General features: G+C 37.3%; 1 protein-coding gene across 2 annotated transcripts in view; it reads left to right on the forward strand.

Annotated features, from left to right (window-relative positions):
• Positions 1-21033, forward strand: part of TNIK (TRAF2 and NCK interacting kinase) — a 132748-nt gene that overhangs the window by 10766 nt on the left and 100949 nt on the right. For both annotated transcript variants that reach the window (XM_015825764.1, XM_015825765.1), the window contains exons 3-5: positions 11321-11431; positions 13639-13729; positions 15924-16054. In XM_015825764.1, coding sequence (XP_015681250.1) covers positions 11321-11431; positions 13639-13729; positions 15924-16054 — 333 coding nt within the window. The remainder of the gene's footprint in view (positions 1-11320; positions 11432-13638; positions 13730-15923; positions 16055-21033) is intronic.

The following is a 21033-nucleotide window of genomic DNA, read 5'->3' on the forward strand; positions in this document are numbered from 1 at the left end:
AACCTAATTAAGACTACGCCAGGCCGGCCGCACGAAATAGATGGGTTTTCAGGGCTCGGCGAAAAAGGCGCAGGTCCGCAGTTGTACGTAGGTCGGGGGGTAGGTCATTCCAGAGGGCAGGAGCTGCCACAGAGAAGGCTCTCCCCCTGGGGGTCGCCAGCCGGCATTGACTGGCCGACGGCACCCTAAGGAGGCCCTCAATGTGGGAGCGGACTGGTCGAACGGAGGTAATGCATTATGCATTATGCATTAAGATTTCAGTAAAGGGAGGCGTGATGACAAAAAGTTTAGGAGCTCCTGTGCTATAAAGATTGGATTTCCATATCCCGTTGAACCATTTTTGGTTGAACCATAGTTTCTTGAGTAAGCCAGCAGCAATGCAACAATCATTAAAACTGCTTAGTGACAACTAAACAAACCATATTTAACTATTTATTACATGTATATGTTGCCCATCTTTATCACTTAATGCGGTATCACAGCTGAAACAGATTCCTAGGTTCATATGCACTAAGGAAGATCAGAGGGAAAAAATATGCTGAGATGTTATGCAGATAGACCTTGTGTTCTTGAGGTAATGATCTATGGATAACAAGAATCGGAGTCTGGGAATTGGGAGGTTAGATTCCAGAGCTCCGAAAAATGACCCCCCCTCCCCCAAATCATAATTAATATATATGAGTAAATGAATAAATAAGAAATGAGGACACTGTGCTGTGACTACCTCAAATCTTCTGATCACCCACATTTTAACATTTATTTATTTTTATTTATTAAATTTTTATGCCACCCACTTCACTGATAGAGCAACTCTGGGCAGCTTATAATATAGTAAAAAGTAAATATGGTAATATGGGGCCATTAAAATTAGGTGAGTTAAATAGAAACGCTAAAACCAAGACTATGGGCAGCCTGGGGGTAGGGATCTTTCCTACCCTGTCAGCCACTCCCAAGGCCAGGTGCAGAGCTAAGTTTTCAGACTCTTCCAGAAGGCCAAATGGGTGGGGGAAAATCTCGTCCCCAACGTGAGAATATTCCAGAGGGTGGGGGATACGGCAGGAAAGGCTCCTCTCCTGGATCCCACAGTGATATCCTTTGGCAGACAGGATTCAAAGTAGGCCCTTTCCGCTGGTACGAGTCAGGTGGGCTAGTCCCATCAGGGTGAGACGGCTCCTCAGATACGTTCCTTTAATAAAAATAAAGAATAAACAGGAATAAAAAAATAGGAAAATATTTTTGCTTATTTTCATTATAGAACAGGGGTCTCCAAATTGGCAGCTTTAAGACTGGTGGACTTCAGTTTCCAGAATTCCACAGCCAGCCAGGCTGGCTGGGAAATTCTGAGAGTTGAAATCCACTAATTTTAAAGTTGCCAAATTTGGAGACCCCTGTTATAGAAGAAGTAAAGTCAAAATAGTGGAGTTCACTAGGGAGATGGCAAAAGGTCAGGGACTCTATGGGCCAAGCCCAGAGACAACACACCAAAATCCAGTCGAGTTCAGTCATATATTTGTCACAACTAATGGACAGAATCTTGCCAGAATAAAGATATAATCTTTTAGTCTACTGAATATACCCTGAGAGATTCTAGGGCAGGGGTCCTCAACCTTGTCAACTTTAAGACTTGTGGACTTCAACTCCCAGAATTCCGCAGCCAGCTTTGCTGGCTGAGGAATTCTGGAAGTTGAAGTCCACAAGTCTTAAAGTTGACAAGGTTGAGGACCGCTGTTCTAGGGTATTGCTATTCTGATCCTCTTCTCCTCTCCCCCACCCAGCTCAAGACGGCAGTCTCTTAATTTGGGCTTTTCTCTGATGGAATGTACTTCCTTGTCCCTGGGAATGTTCTGTGTTGCCAAGCCTCTTCTGTCTGCTGTTCCAGAGACATTGTTATGTGTACAAGCAAAATGGTGTATGGAACAGAAACATGTAACCCAAACTGCAGATACCCAAAGCCTTTTACTGTGGTTGATGAGCTCTAGTCTATGCTTATCAACACAGATTTGTGACACTGTTAATGCCAAGACCACAGATAACAAGGTTTTCTTCTACACTGAAACAAACCTGCACTTCTAGCCTCATTAATGAGCTGTAAGTGAGCAAAAATAGAAAGGTATCACCTGGAAGCCGTGCACTCTGTCTCTTTCCAGATGGCCTCTGTCTATTGTCCCTTCTCTTCTGAGCTGTAAGGGGAATCAGCCTGCTAAGTAGAGGATTGAAAATAATAAAAACAAAGGCCTTTTTATGTTAAAAAAAGTATAGGATCAAGGAAAGGAAAGGAAAGGAAAGGAAAGGGAAGGAAAGGAAAGGAAAGGAAAGGAAAGGAAAGGAAAGGAAAGGAAAGGAAAGGAAAGGAAAGGAAAGGAAAGGAAAGGAAAGGAAAGGAAAGGAAATATGGAATCCCATAGCACATTCAAAGTGAAGTTTTATTGGAATGTAAGATTTCATGAACAGCATCTCACTTTATGAGATGCATTGAGTACGTTCTTCTTATAGGATTTTAAGTGCAGATGTTTAAAGGGATGGATTATAGATTTACATAAGCTAATAGATTATTTACTCAGTAATAGATATGAAAACTCATTATCCCTGTTTAACCTTTCTGTATGTAGATTGGTGTTCTCTAACATATTGCTGTTTTCCTATTTTTCAATGTACCTTTGTTCATTGGCGGGGAAGCTTCTCAGCTCCACCAGTGTTACCTTGAGTCAGTGATGGAGTATCCTGGAAGTATCCTGAAATAATGTGCCACTGTCCTGTCACTGTTTTCAGTTCTGATATATGATTTTTGTCCATTTGTTCTCTTGCACAGGAGTTTAGCTAACTTTGCTACATAAAATCGAACTGGGTTTTATTGGTAGCCAAAAACATAAATCATATTGAAGGATAAGCAAGTGAAGGCACATCTCATATTGTGGGTGCTGTTGAGGGGGCTTGTAAAAATGTTGTGACAGATGGTGAACAGATTTTGGATTGTGACTCCTCTTGACCCACATCTTTAGCCACGTTGTCTATCCCTGGAGGGAACTGAATTTCTGTATTATCAGAATGCCCATTTGTTCCTATCTAGATTTTACTTAATACATATCAATCTCAGTTATAAACATAATAAACATTTTCCAGAGTAGGGCATTTAATGGTGGAGAAAATTCTTCCAAAGTTATAACATCTAATGAGAGAAATAGTTGCCCCTATTTCAAGATCTATCTATTTGTCTACTTGTTGGAAAAAAACCCCGGTGTTGGGAAAGATTGCAGGCAAAAGTAGAAGGGGACAGCAGAGGATGAGATGGTGAGATAGAGTCATTGATGAAATAAACATGAAGATAGTGGGGAACAGGAGGGCCTGGCATATTATGGTTCATTAGGTCATGAAGAGTCAAATATAACTTAGTGACTGAACCACAAAAACAATCTCTCTGTTAGCTTGATGCTTCAGAAGCTCAATCTGGTTTACAAAGTACTTCCTCATCCAATTTTCCCCCATACCAACTTTCCAATAAAGTTGAGCATGCTTTGGTCTAGGGTGGGTATTCATCATTCTAATCCAACATCCCAAGTTTCTGCATCACATGGCTTTTTTTTTTTTTAGTCAGGAGCCAATTTGTTTGGGTGTGTTTTAACTCAGATGAAGATAATTTGTCATATTCATTCATAGTTTTTTAGTATCTTTTTTAAAGCATTCACCGCATCTAATTTAGCAACAGGTATGTGTAAGTATTATATTACATGAATATTAGGATCACAAGCTCTCAGAAATCTCAGTCCTACTTTTCCAAATCTGAGAAATGTAGCTCCATCAAGGGCTGGCGGATGCATTTTCTTGTTAAAAGCAATTAACCTCAAGCACGGGTAGGCAACCTTGGCTCTTTTATGACTTGTAGACTTCAACTCCCAGCATTCCTGAGCCAGCATGGCTGGCTCAGGAATTCTGGGAGTTGAAGTCCACAAGTCATAAAAGAGCCAAGGTTGCCTACCCCTGCTTAAGCAGGTAGAAATAAGGGCAGATGGCTTTGGTTGAATATTGTGGCAGTACAATGGATGTGTTACTCCAGATTAATGGACAAACTGAATGCTTAATGTTTAGCACATTTTCTTTTTTATTTTATATGCCATGTGCCATAGAGTGCATTTTTCACCACATTTTAATTTTGAACGCTGTATATGAAAATGCCTGCTTACTGGCTTTGGNCTTAGCATTCCTCGAAAGAAGATGGGATATAAATATTTATGAGATACCAATGATTCTGGTTTTGTTATATGTTCTGTTACATTTATTTGAATGCTTAGAATGCACTTTTTCTTGCAAGTCTGCAGTTCAGCACCTGTGCATTGTTAAACATGACCATAGTTTGGAGGATCTGTTTTTTGTTGTTGTTTGTTTGTTTGTTGTTTGTTTTTACTAATTTCTGGAGTTAGGCCACGATTCAAATGACCTGTTCAGAAAGCGTCACTGGGTTGCAGCTGAGAGGTGAACGAACATTTTGTTCCACGCGAGCAGAATTACTATATTTTAGATGTCTGATTGAATTAGAACTGGTGACACTTCTATTCTTCCTGCTCTGAAGATAAATGCATCTTTATTTTTTGCTGTCATTGTTGGAATAAAACTCCTTGATGATAAGGCCAAAGTAATTCTCTTTATCAGTCCTCTGCCGAGGTGATAATGGAGAGGTGGAAGGGAAGCCAGAATTTTTTCAATACAGATTATGATCTCTCTGCAATAAGGCAGGTTTCCGACATATTCTATGGCTATCATGCTTGAAGTGCCTCTTTTTATTTGGCCTGCAAATATTGCTCTGTACAAGAAAAATACCACCAGGTCTATTAAATGTTATCACCTTTGTCAAATACGAAGGTGGCAAATTCTAGCCTAATTGTTCTCCAGGAAAACCAAGTGCAAGGTTCATTTTTCTCAATAAAAGGGAATTGGATCTAGTGATCATCTCCTGGTTCTGTAGAATTCCAGTGTCGTTCCTTGTTTTTCAAAAACCATACTTTCAGATTATTTGTCCTATTAGGAGAAGGGCTCTTGGAAAATGGGGAAAATCTTTTTAGTGACCAGGCCAAGGCCATTTCAAAGGCAACGGGAGGGTTTATTTGGTCCTTTTTCTCTTATTCTAAGGTCCTGTCCTATTGACTGATTTCATTGTTGGGTTTTAGAATTGGTGGAGGTAGTTATTTTAAGGGTACTGATTTTTGTTCTTCCAAGCTGTTTATACAGGCAGTCCTCAACCTACAACAGTTTGTTTAATGACCGTTCAAAGTTACAATAGCACTGAAAAAAGCTACTTACAACCGATGCAGAATCCCCAGGGTCATATGATCAAAATTCAGATGCTTCGCAACTGATTCATACTTATGACGGTTGCAGTGTCCCAGGGTCATGTGATCCCCTTTTGTGACCTTCCGACAAGCAAAGTCAATGGGGAAGCCAGATTCACTTAACAACCGTGTTACTTACTCAACAACTTCAGTGATTCACTTACCAACTCTGGCAAGAAAGGTTGTAAAATGGGGCAAAATTCACTTCACAAATGTCTCACTTAACAGAAGTTTTGGGCTCAGTTGTGGTCATAAATTGAGGACTACCCGCATCTGGTTCAACAGTCTTTCATAACTTTGATATTGTGGCTTAATAATTGCTTTTAGCTTCTAAGTCACCTTGAATACTATGTGATAAAAAAAGAAGGTTATGATTTTCTTAAAGAATATTGCAAGGCTGGACAGCTTCTCTGTTTGTGAGAGCTGCCAGATTCAGATTATTGGCAGTAGCCCAGCAGATACATTTTATGCACAGCAATTTTTTTTTGATGTTTTTAAACCTCCTCCACAAAGTTACCTCTATTTGGCAATTATGTCTTAAAACCCTTCTGAAGCGTGGAAAATAGATATTGTCAGGACACTAAACTGAAATGCTAACTAACCTCTGTCTGTGAGGACCCCTCCTTATTACAGTTTGAAAGGGCTGCCCATTTTAAAGAAACACTAGTGAAGAGATGGTTCAACATCATAGCAACATAGGTAAATACATTGTTTTGGCTTATAGATCTCTGCACCCAGAATTAGATCAGAATCTTAATTACCTTTCATCAATTAGTGAAGGCCACAGTGGGACAGGTGGATTCTGATTGGGGAATTCTGGGAGTTATAAATATTTCTGGAGGTTTGCTAGATTGGGCATGGTATTTTGAATGAAATATGGGAACCAGGATAGACCACAATATGAGGCTTTCGAATCTGGCTTGGATTTGGGATCAGGTTTGGAGGGGGGGGTGAATTTGTTTTGACTGGAAACATTACTGCAAATTGTTATGGAACAAGACATGAAGGGAAAAAATAAGCAAACCTACTCTGTGTGGCTTAGACTTCCAAATCCCATTCTGGAGGTATCAATGCAAAAACAAAGGTACCACTGTACAGCTGTCCTTGGTGTCTAGGGGGCATTGAAATAATAAACAGAAAGACACTTCCTTGCTCATACAGCGGCGTTGGCTTTTTTTCTCTGCCCCTCTGTGGTTTGTGCCATCTGGACTCATGCCATTTTCAGACAGAAGAGAGAGCTCCAGGCTGGTGAGAGCTGGGAACAGAGTGCTGAAGACAGAGCCCTTCCCCGGGGAGAAGAAAGGGGTGCTTGCTTTCCTGTCTAAAGATGGATTGCTTCCATGGCAACACTACAATTTAGATTTGGAAAGGCTGCTGGATTTATAATGATCCAGTAGGAGGGGAGGGGGGGAAATGAGAGAAAAAGAAATGCAGAACGTACCAGTAAGGTATTCGTTCAGAGGGGAGAGGAGAATATTTAGGAGGATCTTCTCTCAATGATTTGGCAAGAAGGTCTGATGAATAGGAGACTGTTGCTCAGCCTGTCTTTCGGAGGAAGATGTGAACTCAAACTAACCTTTGGATTTGTTGAAACACTCCAAGGTTAAATCCAGCATAAATTGGTGGGTTGTATGCACTAATGCATACTCTTTGCTTTTCTGTGTAATGGCTGCTATAGCTAATGTGGAGCTGGTAAATGACGCAGGCCTTATTTACAGAGATCCAAACCCAGCTAAGTGCTTACCTCTATACAGGTGGTTAGGGTTCAGACTGGAAGAAAGTGAACTAGCTCACTCCAATCGTAGATGAGCACATGGGCTTCCTTGAGTGGGAGTTTAGCCTGAGGAAGGAAGACCTGGTTGCAAAGCAAGGTCAGGATAATAGGAATTTGGGGGAGCTGCTGGAAAAGACAGCTGATGTTGGGATGGGACCAAATTCATGTAGACCAAATTCATAGCACTATTCATGGGACCAAATTTATAACACTATGTGTTATGGCAGGGTTTCCCAAACTGTGACGTGTCTCTCCCTTGGGAAGATGCAGACAGAACCCAGGAAAGGTGCGAGAATCCTTTTAATTAGACTGTTAGAATAAACCCACCTTTCACAAAGTTTCATTGTATTGTATTCATTGTTCATTTGTGTTCATTTTGCCATTCAGATTTTTAAGGGAGACATTGTGCATTAAGATTTCAGTAAAGGGAGGCATGATGACAAAAAATTTAGGAGCTCCTGTGCTATAAAAATCGGATTTCCATATCCCGTTGAACCATAGTTTCTTGAGTAACCATTTTTGGTTGAACCATAGTTTCTTGAGTAAGCCAGCAGCAATGCAACAATCATTAAAACTGCTTAGTGACAACTAAACAAACCATATTTAACTATTTATTACATGTATATGTTGCCCATCTTTATCACTTAATGCGGTATCACAGCTGAAACAGATTCCTAGGTTCATATGCACTAAGGAAGATCAGAGGGAAAAAATATGCTGAGATGTTATGCAGATAGACCTTGTGTTCTTGAGGTAATGATCTATGGATAACAAGAATCGGAGTCTGGGAATTGGGAGGTTAGATTCCAGAGCTCCGAAAAATGACCCCCCCTCCCCCAAATCATAATTAATATATATGAGTAAATGAATAAATAAGAAATGAGGACACTGTGCTGTGACTACATCAAATCTTCTGATCACCCACATTTTAACATTTATTTATTTTTATTTATTAAATTTTTATGCCACCCACTTCACTGATGGAGCAACTCTGGGCAGCTTATGATATAGTAAAAAGTAAAAAATGGTAATATGGGGCCATTAAAATTAGGTGAGTTAAATAGAAACACTAAAACCAAGACTATGGGCAACCTGGGGGTAGGGATCTTCCCTACCCTGTCAGCCACTCCCAAGGCCAGATGCAAAGCCATGTTTTCAGACTCTTCCAGAAGGCCAAATGGGTGGGGGAAAATCTCGTCCCCAACGTGAGAATATTCCAGAGGGTGGGGGATACGGCAGGAAAGGCTCCTCTCCTGGATCCCACAGTGATATCCTTTGGCAGACAGGATTCAAAGTAGGTCCTTTCCGCTGGTACGAGTCAGGTGGGCTAGTCCCATCAGGGTGAGACGGCTCCTCAGATACATACCTTTAATAAAAATAAAGAATAAACAGGAATAAAAAAATAGGAAAATATTTTTGCTTATTTTCATTATAGAACAGGGGTCTCCAAATTGGTAGCTTGGCTGGCTCAGGAATTCTGGGAGTTGAAATCCACAAGTCATAAAAGAGCCAAGGTTGCCTACCCTGCTTAAGCAGATAGAAATAAGGGCAGATGGCTTTGGTTGAATATTGTGGCAGTACAATGGATGTGTTACTCCAGATTAATGGACAAACTGAATGCTTAATGTTTAGCACATTTTCTTTTTTATTTTATATGCCATGTGCCATAGAGTGCATTTTTCACCACATTTTAATTTTGAACGCTGTATATGAAAATGCCTGCTTACTGGCTTTGGGATCTCAATAAAGAAGATGAATGCTTGCTCTGTCTTTTCATTATTTTCATATTGGCATGCTCCAAACTCAAGTCTTTGCTTATTGTGATTCACACAGATAATCTCTTGGGAGTTGTTAGGCTATTTGATGATGAGTTTGTTCAATAAAAGAGCAGGTCCCTAGTTGATGTAATCTATTGCCCTCCATTTGTTTTGACGATAACTCTCCAGATATTTTATCATTGACTGATCAAACTGGTAGTAATGGCAACAGAATCTAAAAGCTTCTGAAAGCCAGCTGATTGCCTAACCCTAGTTTAATGTCTTGAGGTCAACACAAGGTCATTTTCAGGTCTATTTGATTGTAAATAGCTGTGCATTTTACACTGGTTTGCAACAATTCCCCATAACTGAATAGTATTGAACATGCTAAGTTATAATTTCCAAATCCTATTATATGAATTACTAATTCCCAATGATCAGGCATTTAACATATTAGGATGACTCAGCTGCAACTCAAGCAATGGCTGCCAATCAAAGAGCAGCTGTCAATCAGATACAGGTAGTCTCAACTTACAACAGTTCATTTATTGACCATTTGAAGTTACAAGAACACTGAAAAAATGACTTATGACTATTTTTTACACTTTCAACCATTGCAGCATCCCCATAGTTATATGATCAAAATTCAGAAGCCTGGTAACTGACTCATATTTATGATGGTTGCAGTGTCCCGGAGTTATGTGATCAGAATCCAGTTTGTCACATTTTGTTTATCAGAGGCTGCCTGGGAAGGTTGCAAATGATGATCCCATGACCCTGGGATACTGCATTTTGTTGAAAATAGATGCCCTTTGCCATGTGCCAAAATTTTGATCACATGACTGTGGGGATGCAGCAACACTCGTAAGTGCAAGGACCAAACATCACCTAAACAAAGGGTTGAGGATTACCTGTACCACAGGTATTTCTCAAGGAAGTTGTAATAATACTTTAAGGCAGGTGTAACTTAAGAATGCAAAGATGAATATGAGATATTTATATAAAGATATAGAATATAATATTTATAGCAATATATAAATATGAAGAATAACGTCAAAAGTCTTTTGAAGCAAGAGATTCTTAAGATATCAAAAAAGGAGATATCTTTTCAAAAATAGAAGACAAATATATTTTAGTTTAACATACTTACTCTCCTGTAGTTTCTGAGTATGAGAAATGAAACAAACTGGGAAGGCACCGTTTAATGATAATTTTGTGCTCCACCTGAACCAAATACTGTGGTTAATGGGTTTACAACAAGCAAAGTTGACTTGTTTGGAAATTAACTGTAGTTCATAGTTCTGTAATAGAAGAAGACATACTGTCCTTAATTGTGGGTTCTCAGCTTGGTTGCTCTTCATGAAAAAGAAAGACCAAAGTGCCTTTGTTCAGGTTTGTGAAGATTCTGTATATACTGATTTATCAAGCTAGGATGTGTTCATCCAAATATGACCTACCATCAGAGCTTTAATGGAAAAATAATTACTTTGCATGAAAATTAATTTAAGTTCCTCGCACTATGAAATCTGAATCATGGCTTTAGTCAGAGTCTTTCATGCAGTTTCCTTATTTGTTTATGATGTTCCAGTTTTTCTTTCTGTTTTATTATTTTAAAAGGAGAATCAACTACCCTTCATTTCCACAAATGTATGCAGTAGTGTGGGAGTAGCTTTGACTCCAACTGGTTTCTGAAGCTTTCATAGAATTTCTAAAGCTTCAAAGATCAGCTTTCCAACCCATCTTGAGCCATTAGCTCCTTGGGTGTCCTGAAACACTGTTATTTTTCAGCTTCATTTCCTGATCTGTTAACTGAGAGTATTTCTTCTCTGCTTCTCTGTGGTTATTGGAAAAAAACTAATGGCATTGGGAAGTGCTGTAAAATTGTTGGAGAGAATAACAGAATAACAGAGTTGGAAGGGACCTTTGAGGTCTTCTAGTTCAACCCCCTGCTCAAGCAGGAAATCCTATATCTTTTCATACAAATGGTTGTCCAGTCTTTTCTTAAAAACCTCCAGTGTTGGAGCACCCACAACTTTTGGAGGCAAGTCGTTCCATTGATTAATTGTTCTACTTGTCAGGAAATTTCTCCTTAGTTCTAGGTTTAGTTTCTATCCATTGCTTCTTGTTCTGCCTTCAGGTGCTTTGGATAATAGGTTGACCCACCTCTTCTTTGTGGCAGACCCATAGACATTAGAATACTATTTTGGAACAATATTTAAGTAATAATATTTGCCCTTTCCTCAAGAAAGTGTTTCTTTCGTTTCTTCTTTCTTTCCAAACTGCTATGGCGAAATTGCAAGTAGAGGAGTTGCCGTTTAATTAAATGTTTATATATATATAAAATTTAACTTTTTTTTCCTTTTAGTAGTATGGGCCATTGCCAATTAAATGCATTCTGCTAGACTAATGCAACCCAGAAAACACTTTCTTTTTAATTATAATAATTGCATTTTTGTTTATTTTGCCAGCTGGTGATGGAGTTCTGTGGTGCTGGATCTGTTACTGATCTGATCAAGAACACAAAAGGGAACACTTTGAAGGAGGAGTGGATTGCCTATATCTGCAGGGAGATTTTACGGGTATGTGTCCAAAGTGAACAAACCATCTCTCTGTAATGTCATTGCATCAATACTGTAAAGAAATAATGTTAGTTCCTTCCAAAAAGTTTACACATCAGAAGCCAACATTCCCTCTCTTTATTTTTTTTTCAGGTGAATTCAGTTCCTCTCTCTTGCTGAATGGTTTACTATCACACCTATACTTCTTTACTAAAATCACTACCTGATTAATAATAAATATGAATTCATGTATAGTATCATGGTTCTAGCCAACAAGTGTATAAATTTTGATGGAAACAGACACTAGATACTAGAGAGTTAGTGACATAAACATGAAAAATAAAGATTGAATATTGGAATGTTCTCCCTTTCCATGAGATTCTTCCTGCTTCTTGTTCCTATTGTCTATCATTTATTACTGTTAGAAGTTGATTATTTTTATATCTAGATAGAATTGAGAGGGTATATTTACAGTATTTTCTCAATATTTTAAGATAGTCTTTATATGCTGTTGTATAAAAATTGTTCAGCTGAGTAACTTATTACTTTAAGGCTTCAGCATCTCTCTTTAATTACAGGTAGTCCTCAATTTATGACTGGTCACTTAACGACTGCTTGAAGTTGTGACGGGCATGAAAAAATGTTACAACTGTCGTATGACACCCCTCTGATTATGTGATCACATTTCAGACACTTGGCAACAAGCTTGTAATTTATGACTAGTTGCAGTGTCATGTGATTACATTTTGCAGTGTTTTTGCCAAGAAATGGCAGAAAACACCTGTGGGATCAGCTGGATTCTGACTTACAACCGTGTGATTTGCTTATCAATTATTATAAAATGGCCATAAACTGAGTCCAGTCATGTGGCAACTTGCCTTATGACCACAACAACTTAGGACCAAATTTCCAGGCTCAGTTGTGATTGTAAGTTGAGGACTACCTATATAGTAATTAAAATTTTGCAGTAGAATATGAGCTGGTTGGAAGATGGAGATGAGAAAAGGGAAAATTTCCATTTCTAAGGCTTTATCCTGAGCTTATAAATTAATTTGCTAAGAGCTAATGTTATGCCTGTACCTAATCTCTGTTCTGAATTTAGTTGCTTAGAAAAGGGTCACAAGATAAAAGATGGCTCCAAATGCTTGGTGGCTAGTCATTAGAGGATTGTATGAATGAATGATTCATAGTCACTTAAATCCAATGTATAATGAATGAATGAAAGTTATTTGGCTCTCTTCCTTGCTCGTCTTTGAAATCTGCTATTTCTTTTTAGAAGGAAAACTCCTTCTTTAATATTAATAGGAGCAGATGTATTAAAATTAGAGTTTCAGATCCCTTTATAGAAATGGGGAAAATCATTCAAAATAGGGATGAAGAAAGATATTTTCATATAGAGGGACTCAAATGGAACAAAAACATTGGGAAATGATGTTTTGTTTTGTTTCCTACCATTTAGAATTCTTACTACAATAAGGGTGAGAATCAGGATAATTTCCGAATGTTATTATGTTCTATGTGATATATATATATATATATATAATAATAAAGCACTCTGGGATGTAAGGTAAAAGGCTTTTTTTATTAATTGCTGAGCTTTCGTTAACAACCTGTTAACATCATCAGAGCAAAGGGCTAAATGAGAAGGGGGGGAGTAAGCGCATAAATTTACATAACAGTTCTATAACGGTTTTAGTGAGGCATGTGCACATAGCATATTACAATCTCTCTGATACTATTTTTTTTTTAATTTCTTTTATGGAAATCCATAAAATGTTCACATTATAGCTAGGTTTTCTGCTGGAATCCTCTCAATGGCCATAGATCCAAATGAAGATCAAGCCAGCACAGTTTTATTCAGAAGTGGGTGGAGTTCACCCTTTTAGGATCTGCTTAATTCAATCTGATACAGCCATTCTGAGATCCACTAATTTGTACCTCCTGCAAATAACTGTCTATGGAGACTCTCAGTCATCCAGGTCATGGTTGTCCCAAAGGTGCTTTTTCAAGAGGCAACTGGACTTTTTTGTTTTTCTTTGAACATGTTTCGCTTCTCATCCAAGAAGCTTCTTCAGTTCTGACTGGATGGTGGAGAATGGAAGGATTTATATTGCAGCTGTCTGCAAGGAAACAAAAGCAAAATTAAAAAAAAAACAAAAGCAAAATAAATACATTCTCTTTAGTTACAATATATTTATATTTATCATGTCTCTCACTGACTTCTCTAGGGCTTGAGTCATCTCCATCAACACAAAGTAATCCATCGAGATATTAAAGGCCAAAATGTTTTGCTAACTGAAAATGCAGAAGTTAAACTAGGTAAGATTTGGGGGACGGTGACTTTTTATTTAAAGGAAATACTAGGAAGAATGAAATGAGGCTTAACTAAAAAATCTTCATTGGTCCTACCTTCTAAGGCAGGGGTCCCCAACCCCCGGGCCTTGGCCGGTTCGAGATGGGCAAGTGTGCACATGTGAAACTCCACTCACGTGAGTGGCAAGCAAGCATGAGCATAAGCACCCTCCCCTCAAGCATCTTCTGCACATGTGAGTGGAGCTTCGCACATGAGTGCATAAGTACCTGCCGCTCACATGAGTGGAGCTTCGAGCACGAGTGCAAGCACCCTCAGCCCACGCGCGAAGCTCCATTTGCGTGAGTAGAGGTCACGCATGCCCGCCACTTGCACACCTGGAGCTGTGTGCGCACACACACCTGCCACTCACACACCCTCACACCAGGTTGAGCAGTCAAGCTGGAAAGGTTGGGGACTGCTGTTCTAAGGAATACCAAAGCTGAGAATTTCTCTTGTTTCTATGAAGTAGACCTGAACATTGACTCTATAACAATCCTACTCTACTCGAGAAATTTGAGAGAGAGAAAAATTCAGGATTCGTATCCATGATGAACCCTAGAATATACAGCAATTTACCACCAAAAGGCTGTGAAGAATACTAGATAATATGGCCTTCATTCTTTGAAGTTGTTATGTTCTTAAAATAAGAAAAGTTTATGCTCTTACAAAAAATGAAGAGATTCTGGCTAGGAATATCAGCATACCATAATCCCTTCCGACTGTCTCTTTTGCTCTCAATGTCACTTCAAATTTTCTTGAGCATTTTTACAGTTCTCCACAGCCTATTTAAAATATGTTAATTTTGGATGGGTATTGAATAGGTAAAAGACACTAATTCAAGGATTTATACATTAAACATTAGTTGGTCCTTGAAGAGATGTGGCCAGAATGTTTAAAGAAGAGTTGGTCTCAAAAATAACTAGAAGAGATCAGCAGTATTATTTGTGCAATTCTACTGTAGCTGAGCTACAATGAATTCTTCAAGGAGCTCCACACACAGGTCTCTGATACTTAAAAAAACAAATAAACTTTATTGTATTTTGCCAGAAATGGTATATGATCTGACTCAAAATTCGAGCGGTATCAAAAAAAAACACCATGAAGTAGAACACAATGGAGATTTTATTTGCCTTTTTATTACTTTCATAATTGAATCATTGGAAAAAGATATTTGATATAGTCTTGATATAGATTCATAACCATCAGGGAAGGAAATACTAAAATGCACCTTCTAAAACTAAGAATGAAGTTTTAGATAACTCCATTTCAAGTTTTTAGCATAGGCATTGGAAATCTTTGCTGGCCTGTGGCTCTATTTTATGATCTACAATGATCAAAATGCTTCTTTTTGTAGACTTGCAGCAAGACAGCTTGATCAGGAATCTGGTAGACCTTTTCCAACTAACAAATTTTGTTAAAGGTGCTTATGAGCTGCAGTTCCCTTTATTAGATGCACAGAGTGACTAGTCTGATGTAGGATTTAAATTGGGTTGAGGTAGGGAAAAATAGGAAAAGAGAGGGGAAGCTAGATTGATTATACAGATGAAAGATACAAATAAGACAAATTATAAATACTTTATAAATTAACAATTGTAATGTATTAAAAAACTTTTAATTGAACAAAATCTTTTGATACGTGGATTCAATAATGTCTTGTTCAATGGTGCTATTAAAGTCCTGCGTTTCTAAAGTCACATTGACTTTATCTGCTATAGTATCCTGAGAGGTTGAAATACTGTGATATTACCTTATCCTTGTTTGACTTAGTTGGAGAAATTGATCTCAATTTCCTGGTTTTTTTTTTACAATAATAAAGCTATATTCAATGAAAACATTTCACAAGATCTCTTATGAGAATTCCAGAGTCTCATATGTTTTCATCAAATGTCCAACATCTTTTTTTAAAAAGACTTCTTCACCTGTTGAACTCCATAAAGATTCTTGGTCTACAACATGGCCTATTTGATTTGACCCTCAAATCCATTTGATACAGGAGGAAGATTATAGGGTGAGGAGAGGGGCTGAAATTTCTTAGTATTCTGAAATGAATTGCCTTGTTCACGGGGGTAATCCTATATGAATTTTAGTTTATATCCTTTCAATGAGACCAACTTTTTTTAACTTTTACCTCATTCAAATTCTCCTGTTTTCAATTCAAAGTGGATTTTGGAGTCAGCGCTCAACTAGACAGAACAGTTGGTCGAAGAAATACATTTATTGGAACACCGTATTGGATGGCACCCGAGGTCATTGCCTGTGATGAAAACCCTGATGCTACTTACGATTTCAAGGTATCTATAGATATTGGCATAGATCACATTTACTAACCAAAACTGTTTTAAAGCCAGTTTTAATCACAGAAAATAAAGAGTACAGGTTGTAGGAGATCTAGGATCAGATCTGATTTACATATTGGAGCAATCTCAAGGATAAAATAGATTATAGGCAAGATGTGAAGCATTTACATTTATGAGGGAGATCGTTAGGCTAAAGACAGCTAGATTATTAGGAAAGTGGACTACGAGTGAAATTTACAAGGTGAAAAGAAAGATATCCAGAGACATATGAGGAAGGAATCTTGTTACTGATTCAGGTGAAGTTTTAGTTTAACCAAAGAATGTATACCCAGTTTAAGCTGAGCTTAGGTATTTGTACATGAAGGCTATGCTGTGTATGTTTCCTTTACATTCAGAGTTTTGAAAAGATCATTGTTGTACAGATTGAAAAATCCAGGTTTGTGTCTCAGCCAGTCTGAAATGATATTTCAGAGGGAACACAATGTGTATGGCTTAATTAGTAATGATCAGTGTGCAATTAGCAAATTATTATTTTGCATTAATTATTTTGCATTAATTTAGTGTGCTTCTTTCTTTCTTTCCTTCCTTCCTTCCTTCCTTCCTTCCTTCCTTCCTTCCTTCCTTCCTTCCTTCCTTCCTTCCTTCCTTCCTTCCTTCCTTCTTAATTTTTATTACAGAAGGGCTTTTCAAAGTAAAAACTATAAGAGAAAAAAAGATAATGAAGAATAGTAAATAGTGAAACTAGAAATAAGAAAAAGAAAGATTACAAAGAAACATGAAGTTTTATCTTCTTGAGAAACATCAGAAGCAACCAACCTTCTTAACCTAGTTGGTTAAGAAAGTTGAAATCCCCTTTGTATGCTCACTTAAAAGCAGACAGCAGATTCATTTTCTGAAGGAAAGAAACTTGCCAAAAGACCTTATGCAGACCTTCTGTTTTGCCATCATTAAATAGTTTCCTTGCTGATTTTCTGTTCTGAACACAGCTTAAAGAGAAAAATGTTCCATAAGGCAGTCACTGGAAAGATATTGATTTGGGATTTGTCACTGCAGTTAAAATTTTAGCTTTCAGGCCAAATGCTTCTGTCATGCATTTTTCCTTTTTCTCCCAACATAGTCATTAACTACAATAAGTAGCGATAGCAGCGACAGACACATGGAGAACACCAGTTACTTACAGATTGTAAGCCTAAAGTCAGAGCCAAGGACTTCAGGGACTGTTACCGTGTTTCCCCGAAAATAAGACCCGGTCATAAAAGGGCCAAGTTTGAAGACCCCGATCTAGGCTGTAGCAATGATAGTATTTGGCCTTTACCATTTGGAGCTCATAAAACCATTACTGAACTAGCTAACTCAATTAGCAGGCAGCAGAAACATGTACGTGCCACCAAAGGAGGATTTGTTGATAGTTAACTGATTTGAAAGAGGTAGTAGTGATCTAACTCTTGCTTAAGAAAGAGAAAATCCTCATTGGCTCCAACAGAATTAAACAACTGTAAGTTTGTTTCAGAGCTGCACTTTGTGGTGAGTTAATGAGGTCACTGCACAGCATGAATCTTGGAGAAAACAGATTTATTTTTTTTTGAAACCCGTATCAGTCTAGAAGTATAGTAAGACTTGGATTGGAAACAGCATCAATTGCCATAATGGATTGTTTGCATCATGAGCTGGAACAGGGAGTCCGATGTTATAATTTTTCTTTCCCCTTCAAAGTTATTTAACATAATAGAGAATCACAATCCTATTTTGTTAGTGAAATTAGTTGATGGGTGGCATTGCCCTCTTCTATAGAAATTGAATGCCAGTAACTCTATTGTAAACTGCTTAGAGGAGGCTGGAAGGCATTGTGAAGCGATATGTAAGGCTAAGTGCTATTGTATTGTTTAGTGCTGTAGTAGGGTATCTAACAGTCTACTATGTTGTTCTCTCCACTTTAATATTGACATTCAACTATTTTACCAAAAGTTTGGAATCTGATATTGTCTGAAATAACTAGACTTTTCTCCTCTTCATCCCTGTATAGCTACAGACTAGGAATGCTTTCTGGCCATATTCTTGGATAGCTGGGCCAAATCATCATTTATTCTCTTAATCTAATGAGAAAAATTGGGTCTGTGTCTCTCTCATTTAGACTGTTTTAATGATGTATTGTTAGGATCCCCTTGAAGACTATGGGGAACTACAATAAGCCATGGAGGATATGTAGTTCTGCTCTTAGTTTCATTGTACTGGATCCTGCTTGCTGGCGGTCTTAATATAATAAAGTCCTAAGTGGCCTTCATTCTATCTTTAGCTAACTGAAGATGGGAATGAAAAGAAGCAAAGAGGAAAAAAGGAAACAAGATAAAATAAGAAAAAGTAGATGCAGACTTTTATTTGTGTTAGAACTGGTTTGCAAATTTTGGTATATTTAAAGGTGCATATTGGATCTGTTGAATTTGACCAATTGTCTCAAGTAAATAAATGCAGAAATCTAGATGATTTAGTACAAAGAGGAAATTCTAGAGATAGAATTTGACAACCTTTATTGTCATTTTTTACTGTGGGTACAATGGCACACATTAAAAATGAAAATTTAGTTGCTTGCTCTCAAAGTGTACACATACATAACACACATTTAAATATACTATATACAACATATGTATAGACCTATACCCTTACATATAAGTAACATATAAATATTAATCACTGTCCATCCTGAATACATAATGGAAGGAGGAAGCATTGGGGGAAAAAAGTTTTTAAACTTCAGATATCCTAGCTTTTTTTAATAAAACAGAGCTCACTTAATAATATCTACAGAATTATATAGTTAATACCTGATAAATAAATAATGTCAATCACAAAGGCAAGAGATAAATCCTGTATTGTAGAAATGTCTCTTCACTGTTTTCCTAGCTGCCATTTGTTTTGAATAAAAAAAGGAAGCAGATGATTATGTCTTGGCACAAAAAATGAAAATGTGGCAGACCTGCCACTGCAGCATCCAAATTTTAATATGTAATGCTAACAGTCATAAAATAAGAGAACAAATCTGTGTTTTCTGTTTTTTTTTTCTCTAATTTGGGATATAGTTATTGACTTAAATTGGGAAGTTTTAACAGCACGTCTATATTATAAATGTCCATTAGTTCTATAATAGCCCAGCAAATAACGGTCACATTTTCTCCAACTTTCTGCTTCATAAAAGAAATTTGGGTCTATAGTATGGAAATGGTGCCCAGAACTGTCTTTCACAAATCTGCGATGCCACCGAATGATAATTCCTGGGGTCTATAGAGAAAGGGGATAACCAGTTGCTGAGGTCATCAAGAAGGCTACTCATTTATTAAACCATTTTTAAGTACAGCTGAAACACATGCACTTGCGCATGTGCAAGAAACTTAAATCTACATGCATATTTCTGTCATACATACCTAAACATAACTTTATGGTGGGACAGCTGTATTACCACAGTGAAAATGTCTCATTAGTAGAATTTGCAAAGAGCATTTCGGAGTGAAGTAAAAGAAAAGAAAAAAAAGCAACAGGCAAGAACTGATAGAAGAAGCTAAATCAATAAAAAGGAGAAAGATGGAAAGAGAAGAAGCAGCATTAGACAAGACTGGAAAGGAAAGTGTTTTCATAGAGTTTTATCAGGTAATCAAAAATAAGAGTATAAAATGATAAAACAACTAATTGTAATATTAAAAATCAGGTTGCAACATACCAAAACACTCAATTAGAAGGAATATTTTCTCCTTTAAGAGAAGATATTGCAACTGCTTGAATTGCATTCCAGGACAAAGTGTCAACCTTACTAGGTTAGATAGACCAGACAGGAGACATGACTAGATGAGCTAATTCTATTTTATTGTAAAACTACATTAGCGGAATCATTTGAAATACCTTTATGCATTCTTGACAACTTATCTGGCCTTAAATACCAATGATATATCATCTTATAAAAGTTTTCTTTTAAATTATAGTTTAGTATAAAAAAATTTTTAGAAAGGAAATGGTGGGCCATCCAGAGAGGCATCTTCACAGAAAACCTTGTTTTATATTTATTCCAAACTCTTAAGAGGGCACATCTAACAAAATGGTTATTAAAATGAACATTTACTTTAACCGTGTCATAGTATAAATAGCCATGCCATCCAAATCTTAATTCCTTAGCATCTTGTAGTAATTTGTATCTAATTATTGTTTTTTCCCCTTGCCATATAAAATTGGAGATATCCATCTGCCATTGTTTAAATGGAGTATCTGTTTGTATTGAAGTATTGAAATAGAAAGAGCATCTTTGGTAAAACATTCATCTTAATTACAGAAATTCTACCCATTAATGGTAATTGCAGTTTACCCCATCTCAATAAGTCTGTTTTGATATCATTCCAAAGAGGCACATAGCTATTTTGAAACAATTTTGCATTTGTATGTGCCAATATAACCCTCAGGTATTTCACCTTCTCCTCAACTTTAAAGCCAGATTTTTAGTCAATATGTCACTGTCCTATATGTCTCTTATTTGACCAATCCCTAGATGACATTCACATGCCATCTGTAGTCTATGCGTACACTCACAATTCAAAAGTATTTTTAATGCAGTACAAACATGGTTTATTAGATAAAAATCAAAATACCTATGTCTGTTTTCTAATGCAGTTTTTCAAATAATTATTTGTAAGTTCCTTGAATTCAATTTTTATTCCCTTTGTCATATGTCAGATTTAAGATTTCCCAATAGTATTTTTGCAGAAATTTGTCTGCTCTCCTTTGAAGAAGGTTGAATTTGATAAAATACTTGTTATTTATGTGAGTAGTTTCTCAAAAACCTACTTTTCAGAACAAAAGCCTTGGCGATGATTAGCAATCATACGTTTTCTGTATCTTATTATTCTTTGAGATAGTTCTTTTTCTTCTACATATCAGTGACTAAGCTTCTACAAATGCAGACTTCAATTCCCAATAATAACCATTTCTAGAATTCT

Source organism: Protobothrops mucrosquamatus, unplaced genomic scaffold (assembly GCF_001527695.2).
Source record: "Protobothrops mucrosquamatus isolate PMUCROS unplaced genomic scaffold, P.Mucros_1.0 scaffold2794, whole genome shotgun sequence".
Taxonomy (NCBI): Eukaryota; Metazoa; Chordata; class Lepidosauria; order Squamata; family Viperidae; genus Protobothrops; species Protobothrops mucrosquamatus.